Genomic DNA, 21,465 nt, shown 5'->3' with positions numbered 1-21,465 from the left:
GAAATAACCGGGGGGAAAGATGGGGACGTCATGCTAATTGCTAAGCTATCGTGACATGTGGCGTAACCAACTTTGAAGAGCAAAATAGCAGGCAAATTAATAAGTGTCTGGACAGAAAATAATACACAATAACACGACACGGCCACACAAGACTGGAACCGGAACCGAAAACTGGAAACGAATTAGTACGTCTCTGCTACGTCACCTGAGAACAGGGGTCTATAAGTTTACAAGTAGGTGAATATGATAAATATTGATGAGATAACCTTTATTTTGTTATTGTGTTGTGCAGTTTAACAATATGCGGAATTATTTTGATTTACCTATTACATAATTTACTGCAATAACAGTCTCGCAGTCGTGTTCTTGACCGAATTTTCAAAATTCTGTCAAGTTGTTCTGGAAGTGAATTTCCATTGATTGGTGGCTCTGCAGTCGTAGCCATAAATGCAATTTGACGAATAATTGGTTTCAATCGGTTTCAGACACGGATTTTCTGCAGCGGTGGCATTTTTATATATATATATATATATATATATATATATAGTTGCATCAAAAATAACCCGCTTGAAATGATGTCTCAAGGCTTTTGTTGTTTATGACCAGAAGAAAGAAACGTCACAAGGCTTTGTGGGCTCTAACATGTCAGTTGAGTAAAGGATCAAAGAGATGATAAAGACCAGTCCGAATAAATCCTGCGACGGAGCAATCGAAGTTATGGCTTAGGAAAGAACAGACGAGGATACTGAAATGATTTGCGCGAATGTGCAGAAGCTCGCCGACGCCGCCGGTACGTGACGACGACTATTTCTCTTCATCGCTCTCGTCTTCGTTTGTTGTGTCGGCTTAGACTTTGTCAATTTCCAATACTTTGGATATTTTATAAGCGTGACCAATCGCTTGAATCAACCAGTAGCAATACTGAAAAGGCGTAGTACCATTTCATATTTGACACGGGGGCATCGCAGGACCCCCGATTGCAACCCCGATTCCAGTGAAGTCGGGACGTTGTGTTAAACGTTACCATGTTCAACCTATATTTCATGGAATACACTACAAAGACATTTAATGTTCAAACTGAACAACTTGATTGTTTTTCGCAAATAATCATGTACTTGGAACTGGGACAGGTGGCGAAAAAGACTAAGAACGTTGAGGAACGCTCATCCAGCACCTGTTGGGAACATCCCACAGGTGAACAGGCTCATTGGGAGCAGGTGGGTGCCATGATTGGGTAGAAAAGGGTCATTCGCAAGCAAAGATGGGGGGAGGTTCACCTATTTGTGAACAAGTGCGTGAGAAAATAGTCCCAACAGTTTCAGGACAATGTTCCTCAACGTACAATATCATCGAAAGGTTCAGAGAATGCGGAGAAATCACCGCATGGAAGCGGCGAGGCCCAAAACCGACTTTGAATGCCCGTGACCTTCGATCCCTCGGGGGGGGGGGGGCACTGCATCAAAAGCCGACATCGGCGTGTAAAGGATACCACATCACCGCGTGGGCTCGGGATCACTTCACAAAACCAATGTCGGTCAAAGTCGAACTCACACGGGACAGTTTATCGGAAAGTTAGAAGAATAAAAGTCGGGGGGCTGAAACTGGCATGAACGGCGGCTCTAAACTTGGCGGGGGGGCGCGTCAAGCATCTGACCTGATTGATTGATCAGCTGCATCAGATGATTGTGTTTGCATTATTGACACTTTGCTTTTGTATGGGCGTTGCTCTACAAATTTTGATGGAGGAAAAACATTGGATGTAAGAGTATTGTGATTGACGGCTTTTTTTTTGTTTTTTTTGAGGGGCGGTAGTGCGCCCATTTGCGCTGTCGGAGGCGGGGCTATAGGCAACCCGTCACATTTGTTTTTGTTTCAAGTAGCTACTACGAGTGATTGGCTTCCATCCGGGTGAAGCAATATCGGTCAGTTTGTGACCTCATTCTTGGCGCGCCCCTTTTCCCGCTCCCTCCAGAAAATGCTCCATTGCGGCGGCCTTGTTCGGGGGCCCGAGTGATGCAACGCGCGCGAAACCTCAGCAACGCCGCGCCCGGTGAGCCGGCGGGGCATCGCGTGGCGTTTCTTTGAGCGAGCGAAAGATTGGCAAACGCGGCGCCAAACAGGTGATGTAAGCCCACAGACATCTTCGGGTTCCACTAACTTTTTGTGTAAATACATTTTGAGCAGCCATTTTTAGCCAAGCACCCCTTTCAGAATCTTGGCACACCCTAGAAAAAGCGACTTGTGTGGAATTTTACTTTCAAATGAACTTTAATTTTTAAAAGTTCATTCGATAGATAATAAAATGGTGCCGTGATTTTTCAAACCTTTTCTTTTACTTTGGAGCCCAATTATCAACCTCTTGGCCTATTTTCCGACACGTTGCAGAGCAAAGCGGCCCCGAACTCATCATTTGTTTGAGCATTTTGTCCACTTTCAATTTGAAATCATGATTAATCGGAAATATAATCGATTGCGGCCCCACTTTGTTGTTTGGTTTTACAGCGAACTTCAAACGAGAGTGGCAATAAAACACTTGGAAGCGTCTTTTTTTTTTTTTTTTTTTTTTGTTTTAAGTTCCGATACCACTGTCATTCGTTTTGACTGCTGGCGTAGCATTCGACAGTACAGCGAGTGCGTTCAATGACCAGTTGTAACCAACACACTCCACACTTTTTTTTGCGGCCTCCATCAATAATTCGAAGAGGCCGCTCGCTTCCGTAATGGCGACTTTCTGCCGTCCTTCCCCCTCGCCCGCCAATTCCCCGAGCGGCGGCACTTCGGAGAAGTCGTAAAGCTACTCCGGCCCAGTGGAAGCGTTTTCCATTAAGGCTCCCTCCGCACGTCGATAGCCGACCGCTCGGTGGGGAGTGTCCGGCGGCCGCGGAGCTGGCGGCCCCCGCCTCGGAGATTGCCGGGCCAGACGTAATAAATGGACGATAGGTGCGCATTAAGCGCGCTCGTTAAGTCTTAACACGCGGACGATGCTGCCGTGCCGTGCCAGCTTTGTTTCTCAAGGTTGGTTAAGGTGTACTCGTGAATTATGCATCGCAGCACACTGGCGGCGCCGCCGCCGTCAGGAATATTCATATTCACGACGTAAAGACATATTTCAACAGACGGGCAAAAGAAGAAGAAAGAAAAAGAAAAAAAAAACTTGGGCTGCCTGCCACTACAGATCGATTAATATGTCGATTACTTTTTAGATTAATCGATGAATCCGATTTCAAAAAAAAAAAATCCATCCTTTTATCAAAAACGAGGACCTTATTTCAAATTGACAGTTGATCATTGTTTTCCAAAGTAAAAGCAGATGTTTGCAAATGTCTCATTTGGATGAAACGCAAAGATAATCCGCCTGCTTTCGTGGTGGACGACAGAAATCGGAGAATATTTGCTGTTGAAAGTCAGACGATACGGACAATTGTAAGTTAAACAAGGTTTCGAAACGATGAATTATCAGAATAGCCGTCGATTCATTTGATAATTGATGAGTTGTCGATGAATCGATAGTTTGTTGCGAGTCTAAGCGACTTCAAGTGTTTCACGTCAATGCGGAGTCGTAAAGCGGTCAACTCGTGGCTTGAACCGAAATACGCCGACACGAGCGAACGTTGCTGGCAGGATTTGCAAACTCTTCGCTGAGCGCAGCAGCCTCAGTCAGTTGAGAAGTCATCCATTTTGGAGTTGAAAAGGAAATTGATTCCAAAAAAAGAAAAGCACATTTTTAAATCAAAGAACTGCACATTACGCACGAATACACTTTTGTCGTCAAAATGATGTTTTACACTGGTGTTATTCTAAACGGATTATATCCATTTACATGATTTCCACTTGGGGAAAATGACATTAGGTTCGATTAGTTTCCTATTTTTCCAATCTTTCTTCGGTGGTCTTGGGCTGAAAACAGCTTCTTTTTGGTCCTAGTTGGACTGACCGAGCGCTTTGCTTTATTTGTCTTGGCCTGACGCTAACGCGCTATTATGCGCGTGCGAGGTCTTTTTTAAATGTATTTTGATTTTTTTTTTTTTGCTTCGTACGGCAGCGCGGTGATTAATCACTCTGGCTTGTCGTATATTTTTCATGTTGCTGGCAGCCAGCCCCCCCCCCCCCCCCCCCAAAAAAAAAAGAGCTACGAGTGGACTTTCCAAATGTTCTGTTGTAAATCATCCTTATGCGCACTTACTGTCGCGCTCGGCGCAATTAGACAAAAACGCGCGTCTTTCTAATGTCAAGCTAATAAATTCCGGCGTAAAAGTGTACATGAAGACACATCGCGCTTGCCAGAAGGGCTTCAGCGCGTCCATTTTTCTTCGAAATGACACAAAACGTATTTGTCACACGAACATCAAGCTAACGGGCTTAAATGAGCCTGTCGTCTGCATGTCACTTGGCTTTTTGTTTCTCTAAAGATGAAAAAATGTTTTTGTCACCCATGCAGACAGAGAGCAAGGAGAAAAAAAAAACAACAAAATGTTTGAAAAAGATGTCTACCTGATCTGTTCATGCCTCTCCTAGCTGGCCCTTCTTTCTTTTTTTTACATTCTTTAATACATGCAATTAAAAATGAGACAAATCATCCCTAGCTTCTGCAAAGAAAAAATACATGGGTAATAGTATTTTGATACATTTGATGTCGTATTTTCTCATTAATTTGAACATATTTTGAATATGTTTTTGTTTTGTTGTTGTTTTGTTCTGGGGACTCCTGATTTATTTGGGCATTTTGTTGCTGTTTTTTTGCAGGTACCTCTGAGTTCTTATTTGAGATTTTATTTATCTTATCTTATTTTTGTTTTTATTGTATTGTTTTCATGCTCTTCTTATTCCATATAATTATTCTTTTTTCTAATTGTTGCTTTTTTACAGATATGTTTTTAGTTTATCATTTTTGTAATGTATCATGTCGTTGCGGTTTTATTGAATATTATTACTTTGATTTCATTTTTCCCTCATTTCGTGTAAATTTTCTTTTTTTTTCTAGTTATTGCTGTTTGTATTTGTTTTCATTTTTGTATTTTAGATTTATTTTAGTTTTATTCCCCCCCCCCCCCCCTGTTGCACTTTATTTGTTATTGCTGTTTTCTTTACTATTGTATATTTTATTTGTTTTAATTTGTTTTTTTGTGCCTCTTATTCACTATCATTTGTTTTTTCCCCCCCGAATTGCTGCTGTTGTTTTTTAAATCAAACTTTTTAATATTTATTTATTCTTAACAACTCTCATCCAAAACGTAACCGAACGGCCGAAGGTGTTGATGACGCGCCACCTTTCCCTTCTTCATCCGTTTCTTGCCAATGCACAAGAATGGCAGCGAGCTCTGCAGTGCGCTGACGTCGCGTCCGGCGGGATGGCACAGATGGCGCGGGAATGAGCCGTCGCGGAATGTCGCTCTTCTCGTTGGTCGCGCGGCGGCGCCGGCATATCCGTCGCTGTCGCAATGCCGCACGTGTGTGTTTGCGTGCATGCGCGCCGTCTCTTTAAATCCCGCCTCCCTCCACCTGACCGACGCACTTCCGTCTTCCCGCCAGGTCGGCCTGGGAAGCGCTCCACCATGCCCGACTCACCTGCGGACGTCAAGACGCAGTCCAGGTTGACCCCGCCCGCCATGCCGCCCCCGCCCAGCACGCAAGGACCTCCCCGCAACGGCTCCTACACACCCACCACCCGTGAGTGGCCCACGTTTCCGCATCGATTCATTGGAGTATAAAAAAACCCCACAAAAAACCATTTTGCATTATGAAAGGCACGGGAGGTTCCGGCATTATTGGGCGTGGGCGGCGGCGAATTCGAGGCTTGAGTTAGCTGTTAGCCACTCTGTTTGATTTGTGTTCCCGTCATTGGGGATTGGTACCAAATAACCTCAGAAAATCAGTGTGATACCAACTAAGGGTACCAAAATAACAACTCCAAACTGCGCAGCTTTTTTGGCACCCTTAAATTGGGGTGCAAATTGCAGTGGTAGGGTACCGAAAGGGTGGAGCGAGACGAAATTTGGTCTATAACGCTTTTGTTTTCCCATTGTTATTAAGGGTAATAACATAAATAACATCATACCGTATTACATTTTGGCTCCCCAAGGCTGGCGTACCAACCGGGTACCAAAAGAGCAGATCTTTAGACTAGTTTTTTTTTGTGTGTGGTTTGTGGCACCCTCTCTTGTGGAACGGTACCAAACGGACTTTGCTAAACAAGATGCTTTGCGGTCCCGTAAGAAAAGCGTGACCACATCTGCACTTTTGGCACCCTTTTGTCACCACTGTAAAAACCATAATGGGAGGGTACAAAAAAGGCCTCGGCGAGACACAATTGGTTTCACGTCGCTCTGCCGGTACATTTGAACAACATCTCCTTACTGTACCACTTTTTGGCCACCCCACCTTCGGAGCCTCACTTTATTTATTTTTGACTACAGTTGTTCGCAGATGTGACGCCAGAAAATCTTTTTTTTTTGGGGGGGGGGGGGGGGGGGGTGAGTCACCACTTCATCTCATTAGAGACAAACACAAACAAATACAGACACGCACTGCAGTCAATCTATGTACACATTTGTATGCAGGCGCACAAACACATACAAACTTTTTAAGAATTTCTTTTTTTAATTTAAAGAATGAAAATCAATTTTTTTGTGCAAAATTTTAAAACACATTCTTAGTTTTTTGCATCAAAAATTTGGTTCGATATGCTATTTTCTTGTGAGCTGAAAGTTTGTAGTAAGTCTATTTGCATTTTTTTGTTTGTTTTTGGTTCTTTTTGCCTTGTGTTGAAAGTTAGCTCAGTGCAATATGTAAAAAGGTTTGTCATAACGATATTTTTTTGTCAAAAGTTCCCTTCTGTACAGTTTTGTGTGAATCAAGTTTTTAATTTGTTGTTCCCTTTTTTTTTTTTTTTTTTTTTTACACAATTTTGTGTCAAACATTTGCTCAGTTTGAAGAAGTTTGTCCATATTTGTCAAAAGTTCCATTTTGTGTGCAATATTTTTGTGTGCGATATTTTCGTGCGTCAAAAGTAAGTTCAGTTGCCTACACAATATTTTTGTCTGTCAAAAGTTCGTTCGATACGATATTTTGTGTGCAATTTTGTATTCTTTTTTTTTTTTTTTTGTGTGTGTCAGCAGTTCGGTTCTGTACGCTATTTTATTGCATGTCAAAATTTACTTGGATATGTTTATGCAATTTTTTGAGTTGAACGTTAGCTTAGTTCAATATGTTTGTTCTATACGATATTTTTCTGTCCAAATTTTTTGGTGATTGTTTGTTTTTGTTCCCCCCCCCCCCCCCCCCCGCAGTGACCAACGGTAGCAGCAGCCACTCGCCGACGGCCCTGAACGGTGCGCCGTCGCCGCCCAACGGGTACGGCAACGGGCCGGGCTCGTCGTCGTCGTCGCTGGCCAATCAGCAGCTGCCGCCGGCGTGCGGCGCCCGGCAGCTGAGCAAGCTCAAGCGCTTCCTCACCACGCTGCAGCAGTTCGGCAACGACATCTCGCCCGAGATCGGAGAACGCGTCCGCACGCTCGTGCTCGGATTGGTGGTGAGTATCCGAAGCTCGGGTTGTTATCTTTGTCTGATATTTTTCTTTTTTCTTTGATGATCTCAAAACATTAAATTGGGTAAACTATGCAAAAAAAAAAAAAAAAAAATAAGAATTTTGCGCTGGCCTCTCAGTTCGCTTTTCTTGCCACTCTTAACACTAATATTATTATATTAATATATATTATCTGTGAAATCGAACACGAAAATGTAAAGACGTTAAATTGTGCGAGGTGTGACGACGCCAGAAAAAAAAATGTCGAGATTGGATTTTAATGATCCGCAGTGAGCGCGGCCGTCTTTTGGCTCGGGCCGTGTTTGTTTGTCTCGGCGGCGTACCTCCAAGTCCTCCCGCCCGTCTCGCCTCCGCCTCCGCGGAGGTAGCGGCGGCGCTAATGAGGCGGTTTGGTGGCACCGGGGAGGCGAGGCGGGCGCAATCTGGGCCGACAGATGCAACAAAATTCCGTCCTGGGAAATGACGGCGAGAAACGAGGAGGAGGAGGGAAGGCGTCTCCGTGTTTTGTTCTCATTTTTTCATATTTACGCCTCAGCTCACTTGCGCTGTCAATCATCTTCTTGTTGTTGGTGGCGCCGGGGGAGTCGTAGCGGATGATGGCCAAGCTTCAAAATGCTTTTTCTTTCTTCCTTTGACAAGCGGAACGAATAATAAAGTTTGATTCGTGTTAGCGATGCTAACATTAGCATATCGGCAACCAGTAAATCCCTTGAATCCCTAACCCTAGGTTTGAAACTCTACTTTCAAACACAAACCCAGGCCTCAAAACCTCATTTGAAACCTTAACGACAGTTTGAAACCCTACTTTAAAACCCTAACCCTGATTTCAAAGCAAACGTAGGAACACTTAACCCTGTCTTAAAACCCTACTTTGAAACTCTAACCCTAACCCTTGTTTGAAATCTTAACCCTTGAAACCTTAACTTGAAACCCTCATCCTTGTTTGACACTTAACACCGCCTTGAAACCCAAACCCAATTTTGAAACCCTAGACCAGGCTTAAAACCACACTTTAACCCCGTAAACCACGTGTAATTAAATTGATACATCACTGGCTCGTCATTAGAATACAAGCAAAATAAATGTTATTCTGTATTGATCGTAAACATGAAAAAAAAAAAAGTGACTACTGTTGAACAAGCTTTGCCTGTTTTGTTGCAGCGTGACTCTTTTTGCTTGATACATTTGTTTTTGTCTCAGAAGGGAAGATACTAGTTCCTCTCAGCACGTACATCTGCTTCCCGTTAGCCAACACACACACACTCTCCCAGAGAGTCATATTATCACGTAATGTCTTCCACATGGACTTATTTGTTCTGCGTGTGTGTGCGCGCGCAGAATTCGACGCTAACCATCGAGGAGTTCCACTGCAAACTGCACGAAGCCACCAACTTCCCCCTGCGACCTTTCGTCATCCCCTTTCTCAAGGTAACGCCTTCTTCGACTTCCACTTTCCAGTTGCCATGGATATTTGACTTCTTAAGCCGTCAATGGCAGCGAATGTGTGTTAACGTCCAACAGATGATTTATTTGTGTGTGGTTTGACCCGCAAACGTTAATGAATGAACTCAAAAGTAACAACAGTCATTGACACGGTGTAACGCGATGATATTTTTTACCGTAATGAAACACTATTTACTAACACAAAGTTAGGATCATCACTGACATAAGTCAGGCTTTGCTCACACTAAGCAATGACATGGACGCAAAGTATTGTGATTTATGAATAAATAATTTGAACACAAAAGTAGAGCTATTCAATAACACAAAATAATACACATACTGAAACCCTAGTAGCACAAAGCAAGGATAATCGTGGCTACAAAGTAATGATAGTGACAGGGAATAGCACTGAACACAAAGTAACAATGTTTGTTAACACTAAGTAAGGCCAATTGCGCAATGTCTCACAATTTATTTATACAAAGTAACAATGTTAACAAGTAGAGCTATTTATTAACACAAAGTAGCAAAACTCGCCCACCGTCATCTGGGCGCCGCCCGGGTGCCCCATTGCCGCCTTACGCGCACCTCGCCGGCGCAACGCAGAAACAATCAAAGGAGAAGCTCCTTTTTTTCTTCTTCTTCGCCATCCATCGCTACTTTTCCTCCTCTCCCCCCCCCCCCAACCCAATTCTAAATTTAGCGTCTCCCCCGCTGCGGGACCTTAAATGCCAGCGAGCATATGGTAGCGAGGGTGTGTACACTTTTGTTCCAGGTGCACAGCTGCTGCATTTCATGATGCTAATGTTAGCGCGGTGAGCTAAGTGACGCCCGCGTCCAACCCGATGCCGCGAAAGTGCTCGAGTGTTTCCTGGTAAGGGGGCGGGACTCGGGCCAAACCAAAACAATGTTGTTTAGTTTTTTTTCTTCCCACAATTTGGCTTGAAGGGGAAGTGAAAGCAGATGACGAATGTTTAACATCCATCATGCCGGGTCGCTCTCATGCTACCGCATGCGTGCCTCACTTAGCTGTTAACGTGCTATTGGCTGTCCCGTATGAACTCGCTCTGTTTTTTATTTTATGTTCTTTTCTTAATTGACATTTTATTTTATTTTTTTCTTCTCCTCCCCCCCGCTCGCAGGCCAACCTGCCGCTGCTGCAGCGGGAGCTCCTCCACTGCGCCCGGCTGGCCAAGCAGAACCCGGCGCAGTACCTGGCCCAGCACGAGCAGCTGCTGCTGGACAGCAGCACGGCGTCGCCGCTGGACTCGTCCGAGCTGCTGCTGGACGTCAACGACAACGGCAAGCGGCGCACGCCCGACAGGTCAGACGCGCGCCTCCGAAATAAAAATGACAACGCCTAATTAATCAATCCAAATCAAGAAATAAACAAAATACACTCGAGTTTTTTTTTACTTCAAAAAATGTCAGCTTTGATTCTATACTTTTTCAATTATATGTAAGAATACCCTTCAAATGACCGTGACTTCAATGTTTTTTAGTTGGAAACGATTAAAAATGGAGGTTAAATCAATACATTAGCAAATCGTGATTCTTAACAAAGATAATGAAATGCCATACGCATTACATATCTTTCACTCTTTTTAAAAGATGTAATTAAAAATGTACCCAAAAAAAATCATCAGTCTTCCTTTGAAAAAATAGTTTTTGAAAGCAAATGAACATAATGACCTTCAAATTACATGTAATGAATCCATTTTTCTTTCATTCAAAAAGAATTAGAAAATAAAAGGAGTAGAAAATAAATGAATAACCCCAAAAATGCAAATCTGAATTTTATTCTACTAACATTTCCTGCATCAAAATGACAAAACCGAAAGAAAAAGAAAAAAGCCTGAGAGCCGCTTCATTCGAGGATTGGAAAATATAGCAGCCTACGTTTTTGTATTTTCAATTGTTTTCTGGTTGTTCGCGGTAGATAAATGCGAACGAACGGATCAGTAGACGTCTCCTGTGGATGCGTACATTGTTGCTACGAGAGGGGTTGGGGGGAGGGGGGGGGCGGTGGGTCGGGATGAGCGGAGAGGGAGGCTGGGAATGACGGAGGAGGGATGAGGGGAAGGGAGCATATGGAGAGTCGTGGATGAGCATTAGGAGCCCATAAAAACAGCTCATTAACAAGTTCAATCTGTTCATGTGGGGGGGGAGCTGCTGCTGGTGGGAGGGGAGGTGTTGGGGGGGGTTCGCTGTCAACACACACACAAGCCCATATGTGCAAACTAAGACGCACACACGCACCTGGCTACATTCATCGCTGCAAGAAAATCCACCTGATCTGACGAAGGCGACTTGTGGCGATGTGTAATACGCGCGCGTCTAGATTCAATGTTTTATCTTTACGTTATCTCCTTTGGAGTTGCACGGAACAACGTGGCGGAATGGCGGCGTTCCTTTTGGTCAACAGGCCCGCCTGCCTTGGCATCACGAGCGCCAATGAAAAGCACGTGTCTTCGCTTCGTTGCTCATTTGGCGCCAAATGAGCAACAAAAATGTGTTTGTTTGTTTTTTGTTACACAAAGCAAGGACAGCAACTCAAATCAAGACTCCTTACTTATCTCAAGGTAACCACGCATTCATACAATGTATTAAATCAAAGGAACTGTTTATTCACACAAAGGAATATTCGACAAACATGTTTATGAAGACACAGTAGCGCCGCTTCGTATCTCGGCCATCTCCGTTGTGTCGCCCAGAACTAAAGAGAACGGCTTCGACCGAGACGCCGCCCTGCACGCGGCGGACGCGCACCCCAGCAAGCGGCCGTGCACCGTCAGCCCCGGCGGGCAACGCTTCAGCCCGTCCAACGGCGTCTCGTACCAGCCCAACGGCCTGGCGCACCCGGGCCCGCAGCAGCCGCCGCCGCCGCCGCCGCCGCAGCACTACCGGCTGGACGACATGGCCGTCGCCCACCACCACTACCGCGACGCCTACCGCCACCCGCCCGCCAACCACAGGGAGATGCGCGAGAGGGGCCGCGCCATCGGTAAGCCCCCGAATTCCTATTTGGCGGGGATTGAACCTGACGTCAAGTCGATCGCCTTGACGGGAAGTTCGTTAGTAAAGACGTCTCAAATGTATTTGCGACAAACCAGGTCGAGGTCGAGGTCTCGACGAGAGCTTTTCAGATCTGTGATCGCGTTGTTCGTACACGATGTTGCTCCAAGAGCAACTTAGCGAAACGCGGCCAACAATGCATTTGCAACAAAACCACATGGAGTCGTACCTCCAATTCAAGGTCGTCATAGGTTGTCCGTACAAGCTCCTAAGCTGACCTGTCAACCGAAAAAGCACATTTTGACTTTGTCCAGAAAAACTTTTGTCAAAATGGACATTTTGAACCCCCTTTTTTTTTTGTTGTTTTTTTTTTAAACTTGTCTTTTCTCCTCTGCCGTCGCCTCGCCGGCCTCGTTGAGCAACTGTTGCGTGACTTTTGCATCGCTTCTTCTCAGACCTCTGGCTTCTTTGTGAGCAGCAAAGAGTCGTGTTTTAATCATGACCCCCGCGCCGCTTGCGTGTCGGCGAAGCTTCGAGGGGCTTTAAGTTGCGTTTTGTTGAGTGTGTGTGTGTGCGTGTGTGTGTGTGTGTGTGTGTGTGTGTGTGTGCGTGCGTGCGTCTTCTTCGAGGCATCCACGCGGGGGGCCGCCAGGAGGAGGTGATCGACCACCGGCTGACGGACAGGGAGTGGGCCGAGGAGTGGAAGCACCTTGACCATGTAAGAAAAGTAATAACATTTTTTTTATATTTACTACGCCCTGCATCCGTGTTCTGCTCACCCATTTTATTCCATTTAAGTTGTTGTTAATTGATTGACTGTATATGTTTTATTCCATTCCTTAGAATTGCATTTCGATTTTTATTCAATTCAAATTGTATTCATTTTTAAAATGTAGTCATTTAGATTACACGTACATTTTATTCAAGTCATTGCATTTATGTGTATTTTAGTCCATTCATTAAAATTGTATGTTATTGTTTATATTAAAATTGTGTTAGATTTATATTTCTTTTTTCTGTTTTACTCTGTCTGTTTGTTACATGGCCTTTAATGTTGTGATTTGAAAAAGTTGAACTAATATAAAATATATTTACGGTATATAAAAACTCAAATGTATACATGTTGTATGGCTTTATTAATCATTTTTTTCCCCATTTGAAACGAGGTAGATATATTTTTACGTAACATTTTCCTCACATTTAGTACATTTATTCTGTGAAAAGTAAAACTATATACAAAGTTTATTTATACTTTTAACCAGATGTACATGTATTTTATGAATCCATGTATATTTAAGAAAGATTTACTGTTTAAACAAACATATTTTTAACATCTGACATTTGAAAAGCATCTTTTTTTTTTTTTTTTTTTTTTCATTCCCAATTTTAACATGGAACAAAACCCGTTTTTAATTTTTATTGTAGCGTTAAATTGTTTTATCTCAATAAAATGTCATTGAATTGCGTGTTGTAAGATTCCCCATTGTGGAATAAGACAATATAGTCACACGGCGCTCACGGCCTCATGACGTTTAAGTTTGTCGGTCTCCGTGTAAACTCAGCGCCTGTCCTGTGCCGCCAGCTGCTCAACTGCATCATGGACATGGTGGAGAAGACGCGGCGCTCGCTGACGGTGCTGCGACGCTGCCAGGAGGCCGACCGCGAGGAGCTCAACTACTGGATCCGACGTTACAGCGACGCCGAGGAGCTGAAGAAGAGCGCCGCCGCCTCCGGTGGCCAGTCCAGGCAGCAGAGTCCCGCGGCGCAGGACAATGCCGCATCCGGTCGGTTTCACGATAATATCTGCCGTTATTTGTCATGAGGGGTTCCGTTTGATCGTACGTTAGAATAATGTATATAATCAAGTATGGAAACTGGCGTTCTACAAGGCTGACATCTTAGCCCTTCATCTTTTCCTTTATTTCAATGCTACCTGAATGTGTGTGCTTACCAAATGAAGGTACAACTTCCATAAGTATAGCTGGCTGAAAGAGTAAGGATGTCTGTGCATACGTATAAAAACAGGTGTTGGAAGTGGTGTTACACAGGGCTCCCATCTTACCACCTCGCCTTTTACATATTTCTAGGATACTTCAAAGTTGAAGGTGTACCTATCAAAGTGGTCGATGTGTGCAGTTAGCGTCTTCATCAAAGACAAGTATCACATAGTCGCATGACTGTGTAATCTCTGTCCACAAACGGGTTTTGAAAGTGGCGTTCCGCAAGCCTCTTTTCTAAGTACCTTTGATTGATTTCTATGCTACCTGACAAGTGGATTGCTATCGCAAACCATCGATTGTCGCATCTTTTATTTAATAACGCGCATTCACAAACACATTCACGTGTGTTTGTTTCTCCCCTCAGACATTCACAGGGAGCTTCTGCATCGGCCCGTTTCTGGCTACGTCCCTGAAGAAATCTGGAAGAAAGCTGGTGAGTGAGTAAGCGAGCGATCTCTCACACACAACACGAAACACGCGCACACGCAGCCTTTTGCTATCGCCTCTCAGCGGGTGTGTAAGCCATCTCGCCTCGTAGAAAGCTCAGAGCTGAAAGTGGAGGAGGAGGAGGGGAGGGGGAGGGGGAGGGAGTGTCTTTTTGAATCCCAATGCCGGCCGCCACCCCCTCACCCCCTCTTGCGCGCTGAAGAAGTATTGTTGATTTTTGCCACCATGCCGCACGCATTTTTTCTCGTGATGATAATGACTTTGTTTTTTCTCGTAAGAGTACAACTTTATTCTCGTAATATTGTGACATTTTTCTCGTGATCTTACTGCTTTTATTTTTCTTGGAAGGATTTGAGTTTCTTGTCATTTCTCTGTTTTTTTTCATAAAAATATCTCATTCTCATGACTATTTTCTTTTCACTTTACTGCTGTTTTCTTAGCAAAAATACAAATGTATCTGACTTATTTCTCCGAAAATAGTTTTGTCTTGTAACGTCAATACTTTTTTGTGACTCGAGACGATGGAGCCGAGTCACGACTCGATTTCTTTCACGTCCGAGCCGCAGACGAGCGCAGCCGAGTAATACGCGTTTAAATCGAATCCAGTGTCCCTTCCGGCTGAGGCGTTCCGGTGCGTAATCGCAATTCCGCGCGCAACACGGGGGGGGGAGGGGGGGGGGAGATCCTCCATTTTGACGAGCGCTCGTTTGACACGGAGAACAAACATGCAATTGGAAAAACAAGTGTAAGGCCATTAAGTTAAGCGAAGCGTATTTATGGCAAAAACGGCGGAGTTATCTTTTGTGTACGCTCGAATAAATGCCGCCATTTCCCCCTGCAGGGAAGGTTGCAAAATAGTTTTTCGTCGTCGTCGGTTGTTGTTTTAACAATGGCGAGCGAGGAGACAATGCATCTGCTGTGAAAATGTTTACAGTTGGCGATAAATATTCAAGCGCATTCCCCTGCTTCCCGCGCGGGCCTCGGGGACGACACAATGGAAATGCATCATTTTAATATAAATTGCCTCATTTGCATCCACAATTAGTCCGGTTACAGGCTCGAACCGGAGCCAGCGGAGAAAGGAAGCAAGGCGACGTCACGATTATGAGGGGGGGGGAAGAAAAAAAAGATTTTTTTGTTTGAGTCAAGGATACGAAAATAATGATTTCAAGTGAAATGACACGCTTGAAGTCAAAAATGAAGATAATTGGGTGTGCATCTTTTTGTTTCTGTTTTAGCGATTGCTTTTTTGTTTTTTTCCCCTCATGAGAAAAAGTCAGTGTTGTGACAGAAAGGTTACGTTATGAGAATTCTACTTTCACAAGACACATAAATTTTACGGTCACAGACAAAAGTTACATTACAAGAAATTATTTTGTTTTTATTTATACCCCCCAAATAAGTCATATTACAAGAATAGTCAATATTTTAGGCACAGTATTAGTTAAAAAATCTCCAAAAAGTCGTTACGAAAATGGTTATTTTACAAAAGCGGTAAAAAGGAAGAAAGTCGTAATTTTGAGAAAAAAGACTATTGCGACACTGTCGTAAATTTCGTGCTTTTTTTTTCATACATTCCGACATTTTTCTCTTCCGTTGACTATTTTCTTTTTTTTTTTAACTTTCCGACTTTTTCCTCTTCCGTAGCGACTTTTTCTCTCGTACATAACGACTTTTGCCTTCGTAGATTCCGATTTTTTTTGTCTTTTTCTTTGTACACTGCAACTTTTTCCTCTTATATTACGACTTTTTTCTTGTACACTGTGATTATTTTCTACGCATAGTCCGACGTTTTCCTTGTATATTCCGACTTTTTCCTTCGATTCTTTTCTTTTTGTAGTGGCCCTCCTCTTCAAATGTGGCGTTTTGGCGGTGACAATATTGTGTATTTTTATCGGACCGTGACGTTGCAGGCGCGGGAGGTCTGACTTCCTGTGTGTCCGCGCTCTTTCCAGAGGAGGCTGGTGAACGAGGTGAAGCGTCAGGCCGTGTCGGAGCTGCAGAAGGCCGTGTCGGAGGCCGAGCGCAAGGCGCACGAGATGATCAGCGGCGAGCGCGCCAAGATGGAGCGGACGGTCGCCGAGGTCAAGCGGCAGGCGGCCGAGGACGCGCTGTCCATCGTCAACCAGCAGGAGGACTCCAGCGAGGTCGGAACGCACGCGCCGCTTTCCCCTTTTTCGTGTTTCTCTCGGCAGGTTGCCGTGAAAAGGATTGTCTTGTAATATCGCCATTTTACCCATTTGGTCGTATTAAAAGCAATACTTTTACATCCAAAGCGCACAAACAGCGCGGTTCAACCACATATTTGCCTGAGGAAAGTCCTCTTAGCATAATGCTAACACACAATGAAAAACAGCATAAACAGGCTAACAAAGCTAGCGTAGGATACGTGAACACAAACGGTGCGGCAGCACATGTAGACAAACAATATAACTATACTCATAGTCTGCATGTGTATTCGTATGTGTGTAAAAAGCACATGACGCAAATGTTGGTAGAAAACAATTAAAAGCCACAAAAACGGTTGGTTGTCCGCGTGTTTTTCCAGAGCTGCTGGAACTGCGGTCGCAAAGCCAGCGAGACGTGCAGCGGCTGCAACACGGCTCGCTACTGCGGCTCCTTCTGCCAGCACAAAGACTGGGAGAAGCACCACCACGTCTGCGGGCAGACCCTCCAAGCCCCGCCGCCGGCGCCGCAGGAGGGCGTCGCCGTCGCCGTCCCCGCCCCCGAGACCCCCGCCCCGGTCAGCTCCTCCGCGTGCACCCCCAGCAGCTGCGCCGGCAGTCCGGCTCCCACTCCGCCCGCGGCCCCTCGCTCGTCCACGCCGGGCACCCCGTCGTCGTCGTCCGCCCCGGACGGCCACTAGAGGCGCGCCCCCCCCCCCCCCCCCCCGCCGTGCAGTATGCTAAGCTAACGCGGCTAACGGAGAACTTCCATAACGTGGGTCATATTGACTCGCCTCGACTTTAATAGCAAAGATATTCTTTGTTGCCAATGAATGAATGTAAATAGACGCTCGCGTTCAGCGTTCTTGCTACTCGTCGTGGTGGTTCTGGTGCCCGTTGTTGGTGTTGCAATTGTTGTCGTTAATGTAGCGTATTTGTCTTGTAAATAAGACCGAGCAGCGAAAGCGCCGTTGTCCCAACCCACTGAAAGGCTGAACTGAGTCAACCGTAGACGGCGGGAAGGTTTGCCACTTGGGAGGTGTTTTCTTTTGACTGTTGGGCACACGAATCCGACATAAGCAAGCACCATGGAAGCTATACATTTGAAATGACAAAATATTTCTGCAAACCTGCGGTGGCGACCACTCAGAATCCCGACGCGTCTCCTCCTCCGAGCCACATCTACCGATTCCAAAGTTGTCGTGTCGTGTTTTTGCTTTCCAAAAATCTGCACGCACTTACTGACACAAACACAACCAAGACGACGTATTTTTAGTTTCGCACATTCCCGTAACTCCCTGCAGGGGGAACTGCAGTGTTGCGTTCTCGCTGAATTTGACAAAAAACAAAAAAACAAAAAACGTCTTTACTTCTGGAGACGCAAAGCCGACAGAATCGAGCATCTGCGTCGAATTTCAGCAGATGTTTTCAGCAGACGGGTTCGCTAATTCTCCCTCCAGGAAACTGCGGCGTTGTGCTGAGTGCCAAAACTTTATATTGAATTTGGAGACAACCGTGTTGTTGCTAAGATTTGGAATTTGGACTCTATGGTTGCCTCAGATGGGCTGGAGTTTTTTTTTTTTTTTTTTTAAATGTTCCATTCCTGATTGGATTACTCATGCCCTCCCTGGATTTTGGACATTCCTTGCCACCGCTGGACAGACGGCCAGAATATTCTTCAGTATTTTTTTTGTCTTCTCACTCAAATTGCTGGACCGGACTGCCGATGGATTTGCAAGGAATGGAGCGAATCTCGAATGTCGGTCAATTTCCGACTCCGAACACGAAATCCACGTGGGCGAACTGCGGAATACAAATCCAGGATGCAAAAAAAAAAAACCAGGACGTTTTGGATACGCGGGAAGTGAGGCCATTTTCTCGTCACACGGCCGGGAAGTGGCGGAAGACTACGTCGGAAATTCCGGAAGCTCATCACGTCCGAAATCCGCTTTCTTTGCTGACCTGCATATTCTTTTGAGACTTGAGTCGCATCTACGGTGGCCCCAAAGGTTATTTTGGACTATTTTGACAATTACAGATGATTGTCTTCATCCAGTTAGCCGTCAGAGCAAAAACAATCCGTTTTATCTCTTTGCGCTGCTTTCATCTGGTGTGTTCACGCTAGCACACCATCGTAGTTCTTCGCCCGAAAAAACGCCTGCGAAATTTCAGAGCTGCTACTCAAATCCGAGCCAGAAATCTTTCCCGACAACTAGCACGGAAACACTTGGTTTTTTTGTTGTTGTTTTTTTTTAACCAAAATGTATTTGCACTGTCACAGATGTTAATTTTACAGCATGCTTGGTTGTTGTTGTTGTTTTTTCCCCCCCATACATTAGCGTTAATCCTGTTTTTAAATTGCAGAATGTAAAAAAAAAAAATTAAAAAAAATAATAATAAATAAAATTTCACCGTATTTCGACACGCTAGTTAAACTCGGCCATTTTCAGAAGAGAGAATGGTGCATGACTCGATGTTTTGGTAGATATTTATTTTTTAGAAAAATGACCATCAAAAAACTATGACCAAAAAAATAGAGAATAATTACAAAAAACAAAAAAAACAAAAAAAGTAATCTAACTTTCCAAATGGCGGACACTCCGATTGACAGCTTTAACACTGCAACGCACCAGGTAACACACACACACACACACACACACACACTCACTGTAAGCACACATTAAAAACAGCCAAAGATTGTCACCAAGGACTAAAACCTGATTTATTATTTTTTTTCTGGTGTCAAGTTGTCAAGCATCGAGTGTAATGAGAAGCTTTCAACTGATTGTTTGGAGCAATAATTTTGAACATTGTGGTGGTTTTGTTTTTGTTTTGTTTTGGGGTTTTTTTTTTTTTTCCCCAAAAAAACAATTTACAATTTATTGGTTGGCATTTTCTCATTACACAAAAGTGATTTGAGCTTTTACGGCTTAGTTGTTCTTACCTGAAAGAAGGTACGGGAGGGCAACACTGAAAACAACATTGAAAAAAATGCAGTCGTAACATTGCGAGAAAAGTCGTATTTTTATGATAAGTCGTAATTAGGAAAAACAAGTCCTATTTTTACAAGAATACTATTACGGGAAAAGCAGAATGAAGTCGGCAAAGGGAAGAAAAAAAAGCCATAACTTTACAAGAGAATGGTGGTAATGTTGTTACATGTAAAAGTTTAAAAAATAAAAGAAACAACGTAGTTTTACAAGAAAAAAATTGCGATCTTATTTAGTTGTTTTCATATTTGGACTTTTTTGTAATATGAACTTGTTGTCATATTTGGAAGTTTTACGACTTTTCACTTGTACGTTATTCTCGTAGCGTCATCTTTTTTATTGTAATATTGCAAGTCATAATGTTAGTCATTATGATGTAAATCATATTTTAATGAAAGTCATTTCGTCACCACAAAAAAATAAAATGACTTCATCTTGTAACAGTCCAACCTTTTTTTTTCCCCCATACAAATTAATCTCATCACGATTATTGTTCTCATACTACGCTTCTCATTTCTAATCGTATTTTTACAAATCGTCAAAATGCAATGAGAAGAAAATTGTTAGAATATTTACGGGATTAAACAAAAAGGCGTCATATGGGAAAAATAACTGACAAGATTAGTTTGCATGTGAAAAATAGCAGTATTACCAGAAAAAATGTTCTGAAAGTTTTTTTTTTTTTCTCTCTCTCAACGGGGAAAAGTTTGTTTTTTTTTCGTTTTTTTTTTCCGTAATGTTGAGAAATTTGATCGTCCCACTTTTTCTTGCTGGGTTACTTCTATTCAACTGGTGTTTAATTTGTCGTAATTCATTTGAGAAAGCTAATTAGCTGTTGCCTATGCTTTGCCGCGAGTCGGCATTTAACCTGACGCACACAAAACATCACAAAAGCATACACACAACGCACGCACGCGCAACACAATGTGACCTCAAATTAACGTCGTTCCAACACATTTCTGCATTGCTGAAGGCTTGAAAGTGTCCAAAAAAGGTGTTTGACACCCCCGAAGCTGTGAAAAACGAAAACAGCCCAGCTGTTTTTAAACGCTTTTATTTTTTAGTAGCGACAAAAGTGAGTTGAAAAATGTGCGCAAATTAGTTCGATGTTTCACTCTACCTCTTTTCCGCCAGTTCTGGTCTCGTCATGGACATGAAAAAAAACAAAAACTAATGGTCACAAAAGAACAGGAATGATGACAAAAAAACAATGAAACCCAAAGTCGAAGCTCATACAGCTGTGCAAAACCATATCAGCACTCGCTAACAATGCGGACCTCATAGATAAGTCAATGGAAATTCTTGGTTTTTTGCTAATTTTCTGGGGGGGGGCGGGGGGGACCTTCGTCCTTTTTTCACTTGACGTCTGTTGACGAATAAGTCAACACTTGTATAAAAAAAACAAAAAACAAACAAAAAAAATTTTTTTTTTTAAATGTAAAACACATTTTAGGCCTCAAAAAACGTTGTCGTAGTTCTTTGCCCGACATCCCGAAAAAGTTCCGAAAAGTTGGAATGTTGAGAGGGAAAAAAAGTTGTGAAGTTACGAGAAAAACGCTGCAAAGAATAGCAAAGTTACGATTCTGTTTCCCCACTGTCGTATTACGAAATTCATGTTTTTTACGAGAATGAAGTTGCAATATTAAAAAAAAATGTTCCACTTTATTTTCATAACATCACAACTTTTTTCTCTTACCATAGGTTTTTGGTCTCATAAAAATCTGACTTCGTTCTTGGAGTGTTTCAACATTTTGTTTCTCGTTTATGCTCATAAAACTTTTGTTCCTCCAAAGTCCCCCCAAAATGGTTAAAGGCCGTGGCATCGATCCTGGGGGAGTTTTTGCTGGTGGGGGGGTTTATTT

The 21,465-nt window shown here is 43.5% G+C and overlaps 1 protein-coding gene across 1 annotated transcript; it reads left to right on the top strand.

Moving 5' to 3' along the window:
* The first annotated feature begins 653 nt into the window (after nucleotides 1-653).
* On the top strand, nucleotides 654-19,449 carry runx1t1 (RUNX1 partner transcriptional co-repressor 1). Its single transcript, XM_061664447.1, has 11 exons — nucleotides 654-790; nucleotides 5,530-5,667; nucleotides 7,287-7,528; nucleotides 8,882-8,971; nucleotides 10,129-10,310; nucleotides 11,701-11,990; nucleotides 12,631-12,719; nucleotides 13,584-13,785; nucleotides 14,366-14,438; nucleotides 16,409-16,595; nucleotides 16,997-19,449. Exons 1-11 carry the CDS (start codon nucleotides 751-753, stop codon nucleotides 17,312-17,314), a joined length of 1,851 nt encoding a protein of 616 aa, XP_061520431.1. The 5' UTR covers nucleotides 654-750; the 3' UTR covers nucleotides 17,315-19,449.
* The last annotated feature ends 2,016 nt before the right edge of the window (nucleotides 19,450-21,465 follow it).

This window comes from Phycodurus eques, chromosome 20 (genome assembly GCF_024500275.1).
Source record: "Phycodurus eques isolate BA_2022a chromosome 20, UOR_Pequ_1.1, whole genome shotgun sequence".
In the NCBI taxonomy this organism is placed as follows: domain Eukaryota; kingdom Metazoa; phylum Chordata; class Actinopteri; order Syngnathiformes; family Syngnathidae; genus Phycodurus; species Phycodurus eques.
This window is presented reverse-complemented; position numbering and strand designations above follow the sequence as displayed.